At 38.8% G+C, this 17,984-nt stretch overlaps 1 protein-coding gene across 1 annotated transcript in view; it reads left to right on the top strand.

The window, feature by feature from the left end:
• Positions 1–17,505, top strand: part of LOC127431099 (dixin-A-like) — a 51,477-nt gene extending 33,972 nt beyond the window's left edge. Inside the window, exons 8-21 of the mRNA XM_051681355.1 lie at positions 294–383; positions 832–885; positions 3,747–3,797; positions 3,950–4,054; positions 4,164–4,217; positions 4,779–4,871; positions 5,141–5,212; positions 5,319–5,384; positions 5,484–5,648; positions 5,747–5,807; positions 6,694–6,802; positions 15,461–15,569; positions 16,113–16,192; positions 16,287–17,505. Coding sequence (XP_051537315.1) covers positions 294–383; positions 832–885; positions 3,747–3,797; positions 3,950–4,054; positions 4,164–4,217; positions 4,779–4,871; positions 5,141–5,212; positions 5,319–5,384; positions 5,484–5,648; positions 5,747–5,807; positions 6,694–6,802; positions 15,461–15,569; positions 16,113–16,192; positions 16,287–16,293 — 1,116 coding nt within the window. The 3' untranslated portion in view covers positions 16,294–17,505. The remainder of the gene's footprint in view (positions 1–293; positions 384–831; positions 886–3,746; positions 3,798–3,949; positions 4,055–4,163; positions 4,218–4,778; positions 4,872–5,140; positions 5,213–5,318; positions 5,385–5,483; positions 5,649–5,746; positions 5,808–6,693; positions 6,803–15,460; positions 15,570–16,112; positions 16,193–16,286) is intronic.
• Positions 17,506–17,984: the final 479 nt, after the last annotated feature.

A 17,984-nucleotide genomic window follows, 5' to 3' on the forward strand; every position in this document is an offset into this window, starting at 1 on the left:
ACAAACATGACTAACACACATGCAGTGCGGCCACGTGCATCTCTCTCCTGAACTGGCGTCCCTTTATCTCGCTCTCATGCTGATCATCTAATTCCGCGTCGACTGTGCACCCTCACGGCCTGGTCATGCCCTCCTCCTCGTCACACACTAATTTGATCATTTATAGACATTATCCAAGCAAATAAGCAATGGCGTACATAGCATGGCACATAGTTTATGTGCACTAGATTGGCTTAGATCTGTAGACTCAGGAAGTAGCAGCTGGTAACAGGTGTGTTTTGGGTGCTTCATAGGCTCTCCTTCTCCATGGTTCATTACCTGAGGATGAACAGGAGGTGTCACTCAGTCTGGGTGAGGGAGTGGAAAATGCTGAGCAGCAATTGGTGTGTTTCTTTATATTTCTCACTCTTTCCCTTTTCCTGATACTGTTTTACCCCAATATGACCCCTTCTCTTCCATATCCTGCAAAATTACTTTGAATGTTTCCCTCCCTCTTGATAATATGTGACTTCCTATGCCCCTCCCACCCCCCATCTCTCTCTCACTCCTGCTCTTTCACTCTCTTTCACTTAGCTCTGTAAGGGCAGATCTGGTTTCTCTCGTGGTGAACTTTGCTTTGTTTGTGAGAGAGACACAGGTATCCATTTTCCTCCCTCTCTCCTGAAACACTCTTCTCTCGTACAGTGTCTCTTTCTCTCTTCCACGATTTTTGTACTTTTCTTTAAGTCTTTTTTCCAGACCTGCCCCTCTGTTTGCTCAGTTTTATATGTGTGCTTTTTTTAAGGTGGTTTTTGTCTAAAGCGGTGAACATCTTCTGTTGTTGTGCTACAGGTTGTAATCCGAAGTCGTCTGGACCAAAGCATGGAGGAGAGCCAGGATTTGAAGGTGGGTCTTCTTTTACAGCATTATTTTAAAACTGGGCTGCTTCAGTAAGTTTTGTACAGTTAATTATGATAGCATTTAAGTGTGACATACTCATATGTAATATTTTTCTATCTCTGGACTGTTTTAATGTACAGTCCAAATTTCAATGGGACAATATGGAAAAGGCTAATACTTCAAACTACATAGATTACAAGTGCATGACTGCATAAGCAGAGAGTGCGGGTGATAGGTTGTCCTGCGTGCAGTCCTGTCTCCATTTGAGAATGTGTGGCACATTATGAAACGTACAATACGGCAATGAAAGCCCCGTACAATTGCGCAGCTGAAGACCTGAATAATGGATAAATATGGGAAAATTCCACTTGCTACAGTTAACAAACTTGTGTCTTCAGTGCCCAAATGCCTAATAAGTATTATTAGAAGAAATGGTGATGTTACACAGTGATAAACACTCGACTGTCCCAGCTTTTTTCTGTCCCAATCTGATTTGAAATGAGTGTATATTAAAAAAGGAAAATGTAATTCACAAGGTAAAACACCAAATAATGTGTTGTTATAATCCCGATATGGGATTTTTGAGAACGATACCGATTTTAAAGGGGGGAAATTCACCGATTACAGATATGGTGGCTGATATAGTTAATTTTTGAGCTGGAATGAAAACAGACCTTTTCTATGTGGATTGTTCACCGATTTTGCACCGATATGACTATGCAAAGGTACTCGGAAGGCTGTTTTATAAACAAATATTTTTATCAAAGAATATTTGACATTATTATTCTACATTGTCAACAAATTCAAGAAATGAACACTGAGAAAATAAAGAATAAATAAAAATACAATAAATAGCTAAATAAACATCAGTACTGTTTAGTATCAGTCAAATGCTGACCATTAAAATAAAGAATAAATAAAAATAAAATAAATAGCTAAATAAACATCAGTACTGTATGTTTAGTATCAGTCAAATGCTGACTATATTAATACTGCCAGTCAATTATTGGCAGGTTGTAAAACAAGAAGCATTTACACCTGCTGAGACAAGAGATAAACAGCGGCAGCAGTGTTACACTGTACTCTGATATACAAGTTCAGGGGAACTTTCAATGGTGGAAAAACAGACTTTTAAATATTACATTTTATAAATGCAACGACTGGAATTGTTTCCAAACAGTTTGGTGAATACATGTTTACACATTAGCTTCCACTCAGCTTACAAGCAATGAAAGTAGCTACGTGATTAGCTAGTTAGTTATGAGCTCGTTGTCACGGAGAGTAAAAGATGGACCAGCATTGCGTCTCACCAACTAGGTAAAAACATAGCGTGAAATCAACACTCAACAGACACAATCCACCACCGCACTGTTGTCTGCTGAACTGTAAAGAGATGCTCTGATGTTTACCTGTTTACCTGCTACATTACTTATTGCACTGACAAACTATAGCTGGCAAACATATGTGATAAACATGAGTGACATGGTTGACAGGGACAGTGTTAACTTTATATGAGTTGTATTGAAAAGGGAAAATGATGGGGTCATTGTTTATTAACTTTCCAGTATGTATTTCACAAACTAGTTAGCAGCTTACCGAAAAGACACCACTTAACTTCACACCGCTTAACTCCACCCTGTCTACAGAGCCACCGTCAGAGTCAGCTCTGTAAACAATGGAGTCGGAGCGCGCTCTGCTGGACAAACTACGTAATGACACCAATTCTAAAGCATTGTTTTCTGCATTATATGTTCTGAAAAAAAGTTTTCATATCTGCGCATATCGGTAAACATATACGGCGATACGGATATCAGTCGGGCACTAATTTGCATATACAAATAAGCACATTTTTGAAAAGACAATATAAAATTGTGACCTAAATTGGAGGCAGATTGCTTCCATCTGGTGAACAAAATATAAACAACATGACTTGAAAACCATGTCTGCCAGGAACAGCCAGTAGATGGCTGTAGCCACCTACTGTGTAGTCTGATGGCTTGCTGTAACCTAATTTTATATTTTATCACAAGATTTGTATTTGGATATATATTTAGACATTATCAAACTATTATTTGTCAAATTTTAGCATTTTAAAATCTCTATTATAGTCTCACCAGTTCTTTTTTGTGGGTGTGAGTGGGTGTGTATGTTTTGCACTGAGGATGTTTTAGAGTCTCACCCTGTAGTGTCTGTCTGTTTTTTGTTTTTTTCAACATTGTGGCTGATTAATTGATTGTATTTTTCCCATTCATTTTCAATGGTCGGTCAATACCAAAGGTGTTGGGGTTTTTTTACGACCACTTAGACTTATCGAATGATTTATTTATTTATTTTTGTTCAGATGGCAAATTAGGAAAAGTCACAAAGTCTTGTACTGCTCAGATAAAGGAAATAATTTTCATTAAATAAGGAAAATTTATTTAGGTCAAATTAGGTCAACCGAATACTATAGGAGGGTTAAACTCCTTAATTATTATTATTATTATTTGTGGTCAAACTAAGAAAAATGTATGAGAAATTGCTTCAGAAGTCCTTAGATTCAGTGAAAATTAAGTGTGAAAATTGCATTAACTTCAAAGTCCACACTGAAACCGAGTATTTATGAGAAAAAAATCTGTCACAGGACAGATCATAGTTTTTTAGAGACTCAATTTCGGTTGTAACTTTGACAAATACCCAGCAGCCTAAAACATAATCTCCTTAATATTTTTTGTTAGATTCTGTTTGTTTGCCAGAATAAATAATGTGGTTAATTATTGATGTACTGATACTGTCAAGCCCTTTTAATCAGTTTTGCCAACTAGTCTGTGATGAGTAGTGTTTGGATTATTGTTTTACTTAGTAATTTATATTACATTTTCATGCAGAGGGAGATGTTGAGGTTCAAACAGGAGGCACGTAACCTGCAAGGAGTCAAAGTGAGTGTCTTCATACTCGTGCAAATGAAAAAAGACTCTTACATTATGAAGGATTCAATAAAGGTCCACTTACTTTGTATGTCTTGGGCTGATATATAGCTGAGAATGTTAGATATGTGAGTTTAGAATAATTATATGTCGTGTATCATCAGGATGCACTTCAGCAGCGAATGGCTGTACAGGAAGCCTCAGTTCTGCAGCTCAAACAAGAACTCCTGCGCTCCAACATGACCAAAGACGAGCTGGCGGGACAGAATGTGAGTATATGAACCTGAGATACAGTGTATTGTCTTGCGTGTTTTATTCACTTTCATAATGCAATGCCTGTGACCATTAGTCATCGATAACCTGTTTATATGTTCTAAGGCGGAGTTACAGAGAAAGCTGGAGGAGAGGAACAGACTTCTCAGTGAATACAAGGCAAGTCTTATAAGTCTTCTGTCATCAGTGGTGTGGTAGATAAAGCTCAGGGCTGGAAAGTTGCTGGTTTGATCTCCGAAGGGTGATTCATGAGCTATCCTTCAATGGCGATATTGTGTGTTGGAGCATAAAATTCCATCTGCCCTTGTTATGTGGCAGTAAAAAGAGATTATATTCTATATTCCTAATGGTGATGATATCATCTGCATAAATGCTTTACTCCTGTTCCAGTCAGCTCCAGATGTGTTTTGAGGAATCACACAGATGATTCAGCAGAATAAAACAGTTACAATGTCAAATTGTTAATGTAGTTTTAGCTGAAGTGTGTAATTTCTGCGCCACTAGCACCACCAAATGGAATTATAAAAATAAATATGGTTTTCAAGCAGCTTTACGAATATGCCCCCCTGTCTTCCATTGGTCAAACAAACAGATAGTCCTGCCCCCAACTCACACCATTGAGTCAGTGTTATTGTGTGGTGCTGGACGAGTCATTTACACTGCCCTAATTTAAACTAATTAATGTATGTTCTAAGTCAGCACTATCTTTGTGTTATACAGAAAGAGCTGTGTCAGAAGGATAGACTTCTACAACAACAACAGCTGAAGCTCGATGAGTCATTTCGCAAGCTGACCGACAGCAGCAGCCAGCAGGTATACATCAAACAGAGTGAGCTGACTCAACTGTCATACCAGCTGCAAAAAAGAAATGCATGCTGGCCATGGAAATGTAGAAAAGAAGTTATTTGCTTCCTAAATCAGCGGACGAGTTCCATGAATCCCTTGAGCCGCTTATAAGGATCAAAATAATATCATAAATATTTTTGCTATGCCGTGTTGACATAATTAATCCATCCTCATTATGTATCTAAAACAATTCGAACAATTGGAGCACCTGTTGTATCATTCTCTGTGTTCTTCAGGCTTGCATACAGAGGGAGCTAGAGCACAAGGAGACTATTGTCAAAGAGCTAATGAACCATGAGACGGAGGAAGTAACATCACATGATGTTTGTTTTTACTTGTTTAGTCTTTATAGCCCTACCAGTTGCATTTTTCTTTAAAGTTTCGATTAGAAACTCAATTTGTCCTCTGTTTCAGCGTCCTGGCTCACAAAATAACGGTTTCTCACATCCACCAGTTACAACATCCAAAACACACCATGGGGTAAATAAAAATGTTTCTGTTACAGAAGCCCAGACTTATGGATCATAAATGTATCTTTTAAGATGTTTAATGAAAATGACATTATTGCGTCTCTGGTAGGCCGAGGAGCTGCAGTTAGTAAGAGATACTCTGCGTAGTCTGAGAAACAGTTTTGGAGGTCACGACCCTCGGCATCACACTCTGGACACCTTAGAGCAAGGTGTGGCCAGCCTGATGGATCGACTTTATGACCTGGAAACAACACGCCACAAAAAGGAGCGGAGGGTATGGGGAATGTTCATTCTTTAAAACACATAGCAGGTTTGCTGTAGGATTTGAACTTGATCTACATTGTTTCAAATTTTTTTTTTTTTTTTTTGTAGACTAGAGGCAAATCACCAGGACACAAAGCCATTCATTCAGACTCCTGGCCTCCTACTTCAAGTAAGCACTCTTCTCAAACTGTATAACAGGGGTCTCCAACCTTGTACAGTGTTGGAGTCCGTTTCTTTATAACAACTGATAATAGCAGTTTAAAGGGATAGTTCACCCAAGTATGAAAGTTGTGTCAAAATGTATTCATCTTCATGTTGTCCCAAACCCCTATGAATTTCTTCTGTGGAACACCAAAGGAGAAATTATAAGTATCCTAGTCTGCCTTTTTAATACAATGGCAGTTGATAGTGACTCACTTTAAAGCTTAAAAAGGACCCAAAAGTATCATAAAAGTAGTCCATGCAACTCCTACATCATATTCCAAGTCTTCTGAAGGCATACGTTAGATTTTGGTAAGAAACAACCTAATATTCAAGTAATTTTTTAGTGACAATTAAAAAAAAAATACTGGTATTGTATTGAAAAGATGGACTGGAATATTCATTAGAATTTCTCCTTTTGTTTACCACATAAAGTAATACAGGATTGGAACAACATAAGGGTGAGTAAATTATGACAGTTTTCATTTCAGAAAAATGGTGGCGGGAAGGCACGCTCGGGTACATGCTCCGCTACTATGTTTCGTGTTGTACTGTTTAATGTATATTCGACTGTATTGCACAAATTCACACAGCACCTTCACACGCTGTTTCTTATGTTGCATTGTACCTACAACAGTTTCCACCGGCCCAGCTGTGTGGCAATAAAAGTTTTTAATCTAATGTAATCTGATCAAATTTTTGGGTGAACTATTTCTTTGAATGAAATAGTAATTAAAACTGTCTTATTAAAATCAGTTATGTCTTGCATATGTGACGTTTCTTTGTATGTACATTCCTGCTCATTTAAAACACTATAGAAGTGAAGTTTATTGAGTTCCTCTGCTCTATTACAGAAATGGCTCCTTCTCACAGCAGTCCTGCACTAAACTCTTCAGCCTGCACCAAAGTCTTGTACTTTACTGACAGCTCACTCACACCATTCATGATCAACATTCCCAAGAAGTGAGCCAAAATCGCTCACTGTTTTTTACATGTTAATAGTGTAAAAAACAGGTTAGGTATTAATGCTGCTTTCACATTGTGTCGGAATTTCTATAATTATGAGATGGCAGCTCTGAGATTCTGCTCTGAGCTGTTCATGTCCTGGGATCGCAGAAGTTATTCGTTTCAGTGGCAACACATTACGCTAAAATGACGATGTTATTGTTAACAGAAAAAAATATTTATCACTGCATTAATTCTCCTCCATACGTTGTTGCAAAATGGTTAAGAACAAAGAAAGCGCTCCATGTATCTACAGTTGATGTCAGAAGTTTACATACACATAGATTGAAGTCACTAAAACTCATTTTGTTGACCACTCCACAGATTTCATACTGGCAAACTATAATTTTGGCAAGTCATTTAGGACATCTACTTTGTGCGTGACATGCGTAATTTTTCAGACAATTGTTTACAGACAGATTGTTTCACTTTTAATTGACTATACCACAATTCCAGTGGGTTTGAAGTTTACATTCTCTAAGTTAACTGTGCCTTTGAGCAGCTTGGAAAATTCCAGAAAATTATGTCAAGCCTTTAGACAATTAGCCAATCAGCTTCTGATAGGAGGTGTACTTAATTGGAGGTGTACCTGTGGATGTATTTTAAGGCCTACCTTCAAACTCAGTGCCTCTTTACTTGACATCATGGGGAAATAAAAATAAAAAAATCAGCCAGCACCTCAGAAAAAAAATTGTGGACCTCCACAAGTTTGCTTCATCCTTGGGTGGAATTTCATAATGCCTGAAGGTACCACATTCATCTGTACAAACAATAGTACGCAAGTATAAACACCATGGGACCATGCAGCCATCATACTGCTCAGGAAGGAGACACATTCTGTCTCATAGAGATGAACGTAGTTTGGGGCGAAAAGTGCCAATCAATCTCAGAACAACAGCAAAGGACCTTGTGAAGATGCTGGAGGAAACATGTAGACAAGTATCTATATCCACAGAAAAACAAGTCCTATATAGACATAACCTGAAAGGCTGCTCAGCAAGGAAGAAGCCAGTGCTCCAAATCCACCATAAAAAAGCCAGACTACAGTTTGCATGTGCACATGTTGACAAATATCTTACTTTTTGGAGAAATTTCCTCTGGTCTGATGAAACAAAAATGTAACTTTTTGGCCATAATGACCATCATTATGTTTGGAGGAAAAAGAGTGAGGCTTGCAAGCCATAGAACACCATCCCAACCATGAAGCATGGTGACAGCATCATGTTGTGGGGGTGCTTTGCTGCAGGAGGGACTGGTGCACTTCACAAAATAGATGGCTTCATGAAGAAGGAAAATCATGTGGATATATTGAAGCAACATCTCAAGACATCAGCCATGAAGTTAAAGCTCGACGCAAATGGGTCTTCTAAATGGACAATGACCCCAAGCATACCTCCAAAGTTGTGGGAAAATGGCATAAGGACAACAAATTCAAGGTATTGGAGTGGCCATCACAAAGACCTGACTTCAGTCTGATAGAAAATTTGTGGGCAGAACTGAAAAAGCGTGTGCAAGCAAGGAGGCCAACAAACCTGACTCAGTTACACCAGTTCTGTCTGGAGAAATGGGCCAAAATTCCAGCAACCTATTGTGAGAAGCTTGTGGAAGGCTACCCAAAACATTTAACCCAAGTTAAACAATTTGCCCATCTCTGTGTGCCACTCTCGAAACGAGGGTGGCACTTGGAATAATTTGTCTGCCAATCATAACACTGGCTAGGACCCAATTTTTTATGTATTTATCCCCTATATTAATGACCGTCCCATCACCTAAAATACAGAGTCTGGGGCAAAATGAAATTTGAGTTCCCAGTACTTCACACATTAAACTCTGAACCCTCAACCAAAATTCTTGAATCTTAACACACCACCAAAAAACATGTGTTGTGTTCCCATCTTCTGATTGGCATTGCCAGCAGGTGGGCATCTCTTTAAACCAAGCCTATACAATCTAGAGGGGGTCCAATAGAATCGATGTAAAATCTTAAATTGCATAAGGCACCCTTGTATCTCTAGATGTAGACTTTTTTTTTTTTTTTTTTCCTTTTTCTCCCAATTTGGAATGCCCAATTCCAGGCTTCACGCCATCCACCGCGGCAACCACGCTCAATTCACCATGTGCCCCACCGAGAACAAACCACATTATAGTGACCACGAGGAGATTACCCCATGTGACTCTACCCTCCCTAGCAACCGGGCCAATTTGGTTGCTTAGGAGACCTGGCTGGAGTCACTCAGCACGCCCTGGGATTCGAACTAGCGAACTAGTGAACTCCAGGGGTGGTAGCCAGCGTATTTTACCACTGAGCTACCCAGGCCCCTCTAGATGTAGACTTACATTTTTTTTAGAATTCCAGCCCACACTCCCTCCTCCATTACCAAGTTTAAATCTTTCTCCCATAATCTCTTGTGAGAAGTTGAAGCTCCGTCCCCCAGACTCTGAATTAGCAGAGAGTAATACACTGATGCCTCATGACCTTTTCCAAAGGCAGTAATCACCACTCCCAGAGTGTCTGCTGCTTTAGTGGGTTGTATACTACTCCCAAAAATAGTGCAGAGCAGGTGGCACAGTTGTAAATATCTAAAGAATTTAATCCCACAATCCACTCTGTCCAGCAGAAAGGGGACTTTTTTGGTTTCAGCCATATGCTCGAGGCAACATTTAAATAAATGTCTAAATTAAGCATTCTGGACACTTTTGTCCATACCGCATGCAAATGCGAGATAACGGGGTGTAACTTAACTTCTCCGGTTAGTTTGATAGAAAGGCTTTGCAATGACGAGATAGGGGCAAGAACTCCTGTTCAATACAAAACCAGGGAGGGGAAGCAACCAATGACCCAAATGTCTGAGACTGAATGCATAAAATCATGGGTAGGCCTAGCCCACCTTTGTCAATTGGCCTATGTAACTTACTGAAGTGTAATCTGGGATGTTTACCATTCCACATGAAGGACTTCGCTATGCTGTCAAATTGCTTGAAATAAGAGAGGGGGACATCTATAGGGAGAGATTGTTGCAGGTAGTTGAATTTTGGAATACAATTAATTTTAATAACATTAACCTTCCCAGTCATAGATAAATGTAATGAAGCCCACCTGCCCACATCGCTCAAAAATCTTTTTATTAAAGGGTCAAAATTAACTAAATCACACACATTTTCTGGAAATAAAATACACAAATACTTAATGCCCTCTTTGGGCCACTGGAAGGCGCCTGGCTGAAAAGCCATTACAGGGCAGTATGCTGTCAGAACCAAAGCTTTGGATTTAGACCAATTAACTCTATCCTGAGAACTTCGAAAAGGAATTAATAATTCTGTGGAGGCAAGGCATAGATTTAGTAGGTTTGGAGACAAATAATAAATATTATCTGCGTAAAGCAAAAGCTTAAGCGCCACACACCTCCCACCATCACCCCTGGAAAATCATCCTCCTTTCTTATCGTGGCTGCTAATGGTTCCAGGGCAAGACAGAACAATAATGGGGAAAGAGGGCAACCCTGCCAGGTGCCCCTAACCAGAGTAAAATAATCTGAAATTAATCCATTTGTTTGTACCGCCGCTACCGGGTGTCTATAAAGTAACTTAATCCATCCAATAAAAGTATTCCCGAACCCATACATTTCCAAAATCTGAAAAAGTTAATCGCATACTACCATATCAAACACCTTTTCTGTGTCAAGTGAGATGGCAGCAACCGGAGTCTGATCATTCGCCAATGACCACATGATATTGATGAAACGCCTAATGTTATCAGAAGAGCTACGGCCCCAAATAAACCCTCTTGATCTATATGTATAAGAGATGTCATAAATTAATCGGTTAGCCAAAATTTTTGACAATATTTTAACGTCTAGCTGGATCAGGGAAATTGGATGGTAACTTGTATACTTGCTTGGATCTTTGCCTTTTTTAAGAATCAGACTGATCCGGGCTTGTGTCTTGGTTGGCGGAAGCTTTCCATTGTTTAATGATTCCGTATAAACTTCTAGCAAGTGTGGAGCCAGTTCTGTAACGTAAGATCTAAAAAATTCAGCGGCAAAGCCGTCTGGCCCCAGAGCTTTGCCTTTTGGCAAGGCCTTAATTACCTCACCAAGCTCCTCCAAGGTTATCTCAGAATCAAGAGAATTATTTTGCTCAGCTTACAGTTTAGGTAGTTCTAATGGTTCCACAAAGTTTCTAATATCTTCATCAGCAGACAAGGACGTGGAACTATAAAGATCAAGATAGAATTCTTTAAAAGCCTTATTAAAATCAGTGGCCGAGGTAAATATTTCACCACTAGCAGATTTCACTGAGGGAATGGTAGAAAAAGACTCTCTCTATTTTATATATCTAGCCAGAAGTTTTCCTGCTTTGTTCCCTGACTCAAAGTATGACTGTCTTGCCCTGAATAGCCAAAACTCCACCTTCCGCAACAAAATAGTATTATATTTGTATTTCAGTCGGGTCATTTCTCTGAGGCCATTAGACGACATTCGGCGCTTCAGGTCTGCCTCGGCACTTTTAAAATTCCCTTCCAATTCCACAAGTTCTTGTGCTTTGGATTTTTTGGTGAATGAGGCATATTGTATAATCCGGCCCCTAAGAACTGCCTTAAGTGCCTCCCATGCCACGCCCTCAGAGGATACTGAGGACCATTTGCTCTCCATATAGACATTGATTTCAGCCTTTAGCATTTGTTGGAATTCAGGATTTTGCAAGAGGGATACACTAAAGTGCCAGCTATATGATTTCCTTCATATGCAGCAACACCTCTAAACACACCAGGGCATGATCTGAGACTAAAATGTTTCCGATTGAGCAGTCAATGACAGATGAAATGAGGGACTACTCCTAATTTTTCTTTACTCTGTTTGAGACATTTGAATTGAAGATGTTTACTTATCAGTGTAATGACTCCCCTGCTCTTATTCGAGCCAGCACAAAAAACAAAAAGCCCATCCCATATCTTTCCAAATTTTTCAGCTTCCTGTGGAGAAAGGTGTGTTTCTTGAAGAAACACTATATCATATTTCTTATGCTTAAGAAGAGAAATAACCTTCCTTCTTTTTATGGGGTGCCCCAACCCATTCACATTCCACGTGGAGAGAGACAGTCCACTCATATTAACATTTTACATTTTGACATATAAGAAAAAATATGTTGTGTGTCAAAAGACCACATTCCAACATTAGTGTAACAATCAAACTCCGAACATCCCTTAGAACAAAAAAAAAAAAAAAAAACAGAAAAAAGAAAAACATGCGCATTAACCCTGCGCATGACAGCACCAACTTGCGTCCATCCCTCCAAACTCAAACAGTCCATGTACGCCTACAAGAACCCCGCGACAACTTTGCCATCAGATTGCTCAAGTCCGGTGTTTCTATACACATTTTGTGAGACAGAATTACACAGCAAAAGAAAATCTATAAAACAAACTCCAGCCAATAGGCAGAATAAACACAAAGAGCATGTAGCTTCATCCATAAAACTGTCCTGAAGGTGTGTTATTCTACAAAATAAACTCCAGCTGCTAGGCGGAACTGGCGCAAAAAGAGTGCACAGAATCTTCAAACAGTCAAGCGAATATTCAGTGAGCCGGTCCATTCGGCCACAACGTGAGCACCACAACACGACCCATTCACTCCATTGACTTTATGAAGGACATCGCTTGCTGTGGGCATGTGAATGTTTTTACGGCCATCCTTAGCATCTATTCTTAATTTGGCCGGGAATATCAGTGCAAAAGCGACCTTCCGTTGATGTAAAAGTTTCTTGCATTCTTTGAATCGATCACATTTCTCTCTTGTCGAGTTCACAAAGTCTGGGAACAAGAAAATGCTGAGGTTCTTCCAAGAAAGCCTTCCTTTACTCCTCACCTCACGTAACACAAGATCTTTATCGAATGATCTAAGAAATTTGGCCAGAATTGATTGGGGCCTGTCTACCTCAGCGGATATACACCATATTCTGTCCCTCCGCTCCCTCCGGAACTCCCACAATACAGATGTTATTCCGCCGCTAAGGTTTTCCATATCCTCCAACTTCTCCCAGACACGCTCCAAATCCACTTTGGTCACTAGCAGATTAGCAGATAATTCCCTCTCCGATGACTCCAAATAATCGATCCGTTTCTCGACATCCCCCACTCTTGTGACCACATCAGTAAATTTCGCCTCCATGGCAGTGATCGATCGACGTATCACAGCAAGATTCTCCAAGTCAGCGACAACCTTCGTCAGCATTGCCAACATGCTCAACATCTCTCGCCACAATTCCCGCAACTCTCCGTCCAAATCAACTCCTCGGTCCGTGGCCCGCTCAGGGGTGTCAGCCTGAGCATGTAAGTATCTTTTAATGTCGCCAGAGCCCAAGGTTTTTGAATTCTTTGACATATTGTCCTCCTAGAACAGTTATGGAACAGAGTGTATCGAATCTCACCGGTTTATATCAGTAAAGGTATTAAAACTAGCAAAGTGCGCAGAGCTCACTGTTCACACGTCCGATCCTCGCATGGCGTCACGTGACCCCGACATTTCACATTTTTAAAATAAAGTAGTGATCCTAACTGACCTAAAGCCCGGTGCACACTGTATGATTTTGACCACGATTCTGCCGTCTGAGACAAATTTGGGGAATCCTAAAGATTTCTGTCGCCGTAGGGCAAAATCGGCAATCTTACAACGTTCAGTGTAACATGTTCACCAACAGACGATTAATAGCCTTTGTGATGATCTTTAGCCTCTGACGAAGTGCTGGTAGTGTCAGAAATTTAGCATTGCAGCCGTATAGTGTGACTGCTATTTCGACGGCAAGATGAGATATTCCACTCCTCTCTTGCACCCCAGTTCACTTGGAAAGAAACCTGCTCCACGTCTGCACCACCATAGCAACATTTGTGCCCAGTTATCACTCTGGTCAAGCTCTTTCAATGATTTTTCTTCTTTTAATTTTATATAAAAAGTTTTAATAAATAAATAAGCAGAAAATACTTGGAGAAAAGTGTAACACTTCAGCAATATGAAAGCATTATTCCCTGAATAACAGAGCGTACAGAGCTTACAAAACAAAACAAAACAAAACAAAAAAATTGCATTTTCTTAACATGTTTTTTTTCTTTACATTTATCATGAATTTTCTTTATAACTTTATTTTAATTACTATTTTACTTTTAATACATTTACTTTAAACATCTGTAAACGTCTAGTTAAGATTCACACCACACCAATTTTATAAAAAAATAATAATAATAATAATAATAAAAAAAATTGAACAATTTATATTGGTAAGTATTTATGGGATGTTTTAATCCAAATCAGCAGATAGAGTTGGATACAATAATAGAAATCGATGTCATGTTTATGCATTATCCATAGGGAATGTGCAAGCACGATATATTATTAGCCTATATGAATTTTCAACATTTTGCGTGGCCTATAGGTTACTAATCTAAAAGAGGAGAAAGACGTACTATAACCGTCCTTTTTTGTTTTCCCATATGGAAAAGTTTGTAATTTTTCAGGCCACAGGTCTTTTTATTTCCACAATGAATATTTGCTTGTGGTAGTTAATTATTACTGTAGGCTACCACCCGCACTTGCGTTCATTCTCAACATCTGTAATTTTTTGTATTTGTGATTAGGCTGTCTTTATTATAGGCCTATTTGTCAAAATCCATCGTTCTGTTTATATGTTAGCCTATGCTCGTGATGGAGTGATAGGAGCAACGGAAATGCTGATGTCCTGACTTTCAGAAAAATAAATGCTCCTCCGGGGCGGGCAAAACTCGCAGTTTCGCTTCTATTCCGCAACACTCCCGTAACGTGAGTCACGGTCACTGATCGGGACGATTGGGACCACAGTTGGCTACGATGTGTATCGTACAGTCTGACGTAATGTCGCACAGTGTGCCATGGCGATATCAATGTGTTCATATTGTACAGTCTGACAAGCAACAATCTTAAAGGACTGTAAAAATCCTACAGTGTATAATGGGCTTAAGACAGGGAATGTTTTCTACAATTAAATGTCAGGAATTGTGAAAAACTGAGTTTAAATGTATTTGGTTGAGGTGTATGTAAACTTCTGACTTCAACTGTATGGCATAATAAAATGGCATATTGAACATAAATATGATTAACTACCTTTACTTGTTGATGCCATTGCCATATTGGTTTTCTTTACTTCCCTTGTGATTTTCTTTGATTTTACAAGGCTTTCATAGAATTCTGAGTTTACAACTTGGAATCTCGTGAATACAGTTGCGGGTAAGGATGGTCAAGGAGGAGGCAGGAGCCGGCAGAACAGTCAATGTAAACTTTAATGACTTAAATGAACTTAAAACAACATAAAACACATAGACGCTCACACACACACACACACACACACACACACACAGCGGCCGCGTGTGTCTCTCTCTCTCCCGAACTGGTATCTCCGGCTCCCATTTATCTCTCTCTCCCTCTGATAAGTTGACTCAGCACCGGCCGTGCACCCTCACTCACCCTCTGCCACACCCTCCTTGTCACAACTGTAATTCTGACTTGACGTGAATGCACCAGAAGTCATAATGTATCATTCAGAATTCCATCTATTTTGCATTGTTGTCATATATTTAACATGTGTTGTCAGGCTGGGGGAGGTCACCCTGCAAGACTTCAAGGCAGCCATAGATCGAGAAGGCAATTATAGATACCATTTCAAAGCACTGGATCCAGAGTTTGGCACTGTGAAAGAAGAGGTATGCACATGTTAGAAACATCTGGGTGCCCACAGTCATGAAAAACCTGGAAATATCAGGGAATTTTTAAATTTTGTTTTTCAGGCCTAAAAAAGTCATAAAAATTAATAAAATCTTAAAAGTCATGGAAATTTCTGTTTTGAATATATTTTTCTTGTTATGCTCTGCTCTAAAATATTTCATCACCTGAGTATTGCTACTCAGATAAAACTTTAAGTAGGTTATTTTCTGTTAATTGGTCAAAATGGTTCACGAATCGGTCTGAATGATTCATTAGCGAATCAGTCTGAATCAAAATGATTTTTAAAAATTGGTTTACATAAATCACAAACGGCTGGAAGAGTCATGGAAAATCATTGGTCAAAAAAGGTGGGAACCCTTAGTAACACTATATTGTACTTAGAAATTGGAACTACCACATAATCAATTTAAATACATTTTCTCTATTTAGGCTTCTAAATGTAATACAAATTAAAGCATTGGCAGTTTGAAAGGCAGATTTTATGACTGCAGTGAGTAATAGAAACCAATGGCATCTCTCAGGTGTTCCAGGATGACGCAGTGGTCCCGGGCTGGGAGGGGAAGATTGTGGCCTGGATAGAGGAGGACCATGGACAGAAAGGGTACAGCTGAACAGCATGAAAACTAAATTGTTTTCTCTCTGTTTAATGTCAGTTTCTCACTGTCATAAACTTGCGCTCTTTCTTTGCTCCACAGGACCTAACATGAGTGTGCAAGAATCTGTGAATATAAGAAATAGTGACATCTGTGCCAAAAATGCCAAAATAAATTAACATTGATTTGTAATATAAATGTACAGAGGTGGACCTCTCTGCAGTGCCCTACAAAGTTCTTTTCAGTGTCCTTTACTCTATACTGCATGAACTGAACAACTGAATGATCCAGAGTGGTTCCCAAAAGAAGTTGAGGATCACCATGAGGGTGACCATATGGAGAACATCAGAGATTTTCACTGGGGATTTCAGATCTCTTTTAGAAGTCTCGCCATAGAACAGATTTCCATTCTTTGTAAATACTTAAGGAACGTTTGTGTGTCAAAAGTTTTTACTGTGACACAGGAAGCCTTTTGTTTGTTACTGTAATGACAAGCTAGATTTCTCAGTTCACCTTATGTAACATAGATACTGCCAGAGAATTTCATAAGACTACTTTTTTAAGATCACTTGTGTGAAAATGGACATTATAAACCTTAAGAAAGAAAAGCAGTAAAAATGGACCAAAGTATTTAGCTTTTTTGATATAAGATCTTACAACGTCATTTAATGTGTCTTTCTTAGTTGCTTTTTGTTAGTAAGAGTCAAACAACAAGCTTGTCTGTTGATAGTCTGCAGTGAAGATTTAACTGGATGGCATAAATATGAGATTTCAGTTCATGATTTTGATGATTAAAAACAGATTATCAAGAAGGGTTATGCTACATAGTACATTTACTGCAGCAGAGCTAAATTAAAAGAAAGTGACCTTTGATTGTCACTGCAAGCTTTCAAATGTAATTTAATGCAACCATTAAAAGTGTGCTATTTGGCTGCACTAATTTGAGCATCACTGGAGTGGACAGAGAGGGGTCACTAGATTTGTCTTTTGTATTTTTGTTCTGTTTTATATTTATGTAAATATGTTAATATTTCAGAGGCAGATAGAGGCATAGTGCCTTTTTACTGTATGATGTTCTATAAATACTAAATAATATTTTCAAGATATGGAGTGTCTCCTTTTTACCTGTAAAAGGCACACGATCACTCACTTCAGAGAGGCCTCAAGCTAACTGGAACCTTGTTGTTCACTCAAGATGGACTGCAACATGAGCACTGTATGCCATAACTGAAATTCTGCTTTTACCTTCCTCATTACTGCAAGTCTTTACAGTGTGCTTCTATAGAGGATTGTTATTTGGTTTGCCAATAAACAGTCTGAAGCAGTATATACTGTGCATGTGGTGTTATTTTATTAATCTTTAATAAACATTTATTAACTTTTATGACATTAAATTCACTATTTACAGTTAGCTATTATTAATTTAACCCATGAGTTAATCTAACCAATAACAAGGTGGTTAAGGAGATTAAGCAAGTTGTATCCAGCTGGTCATATGATTCTAACATGGCAGTCCCCATAAGGGAACCCTCTCCATGCAGAATAAAACAGCTTTTATAAGGTTACTGATATGACTAGTGTCTCCATCTCAAGTGGTCTTGATTTTATACATTTGTTTTACAATTACAATTAATTTCTTTAGGAGTAAAACTTTTTTAATGAGCAAAAAATTACAGAGTACACCTTTAAAATGTTTAACCCCACACCATCAGTTCTAGTTATAGAAAATGTACTTCAATAAACCTATGTATAAATAATAAACCTGTTAATAGATACAGCATGGTAAGAGAATTGGAGTAA

Source organism: Myxocyprinus asiaticus, chromosome 40, assembly GCF_019703515.2.
Source record: "Myxocyprinus asiaticus isolate MX2 ecotype Aquarium Trade chromosome 40, UBuf_Myxa_2, whole genome shotgun sequence".
Classification (NCBI taxonomy): domain Eukaryota; kingdom Metazoa; phylum Chordata; class Actinopteri; order Cypriniformes; family Catostomidae; genus Myxocyprinus; species Myxocyprinus asiaticus.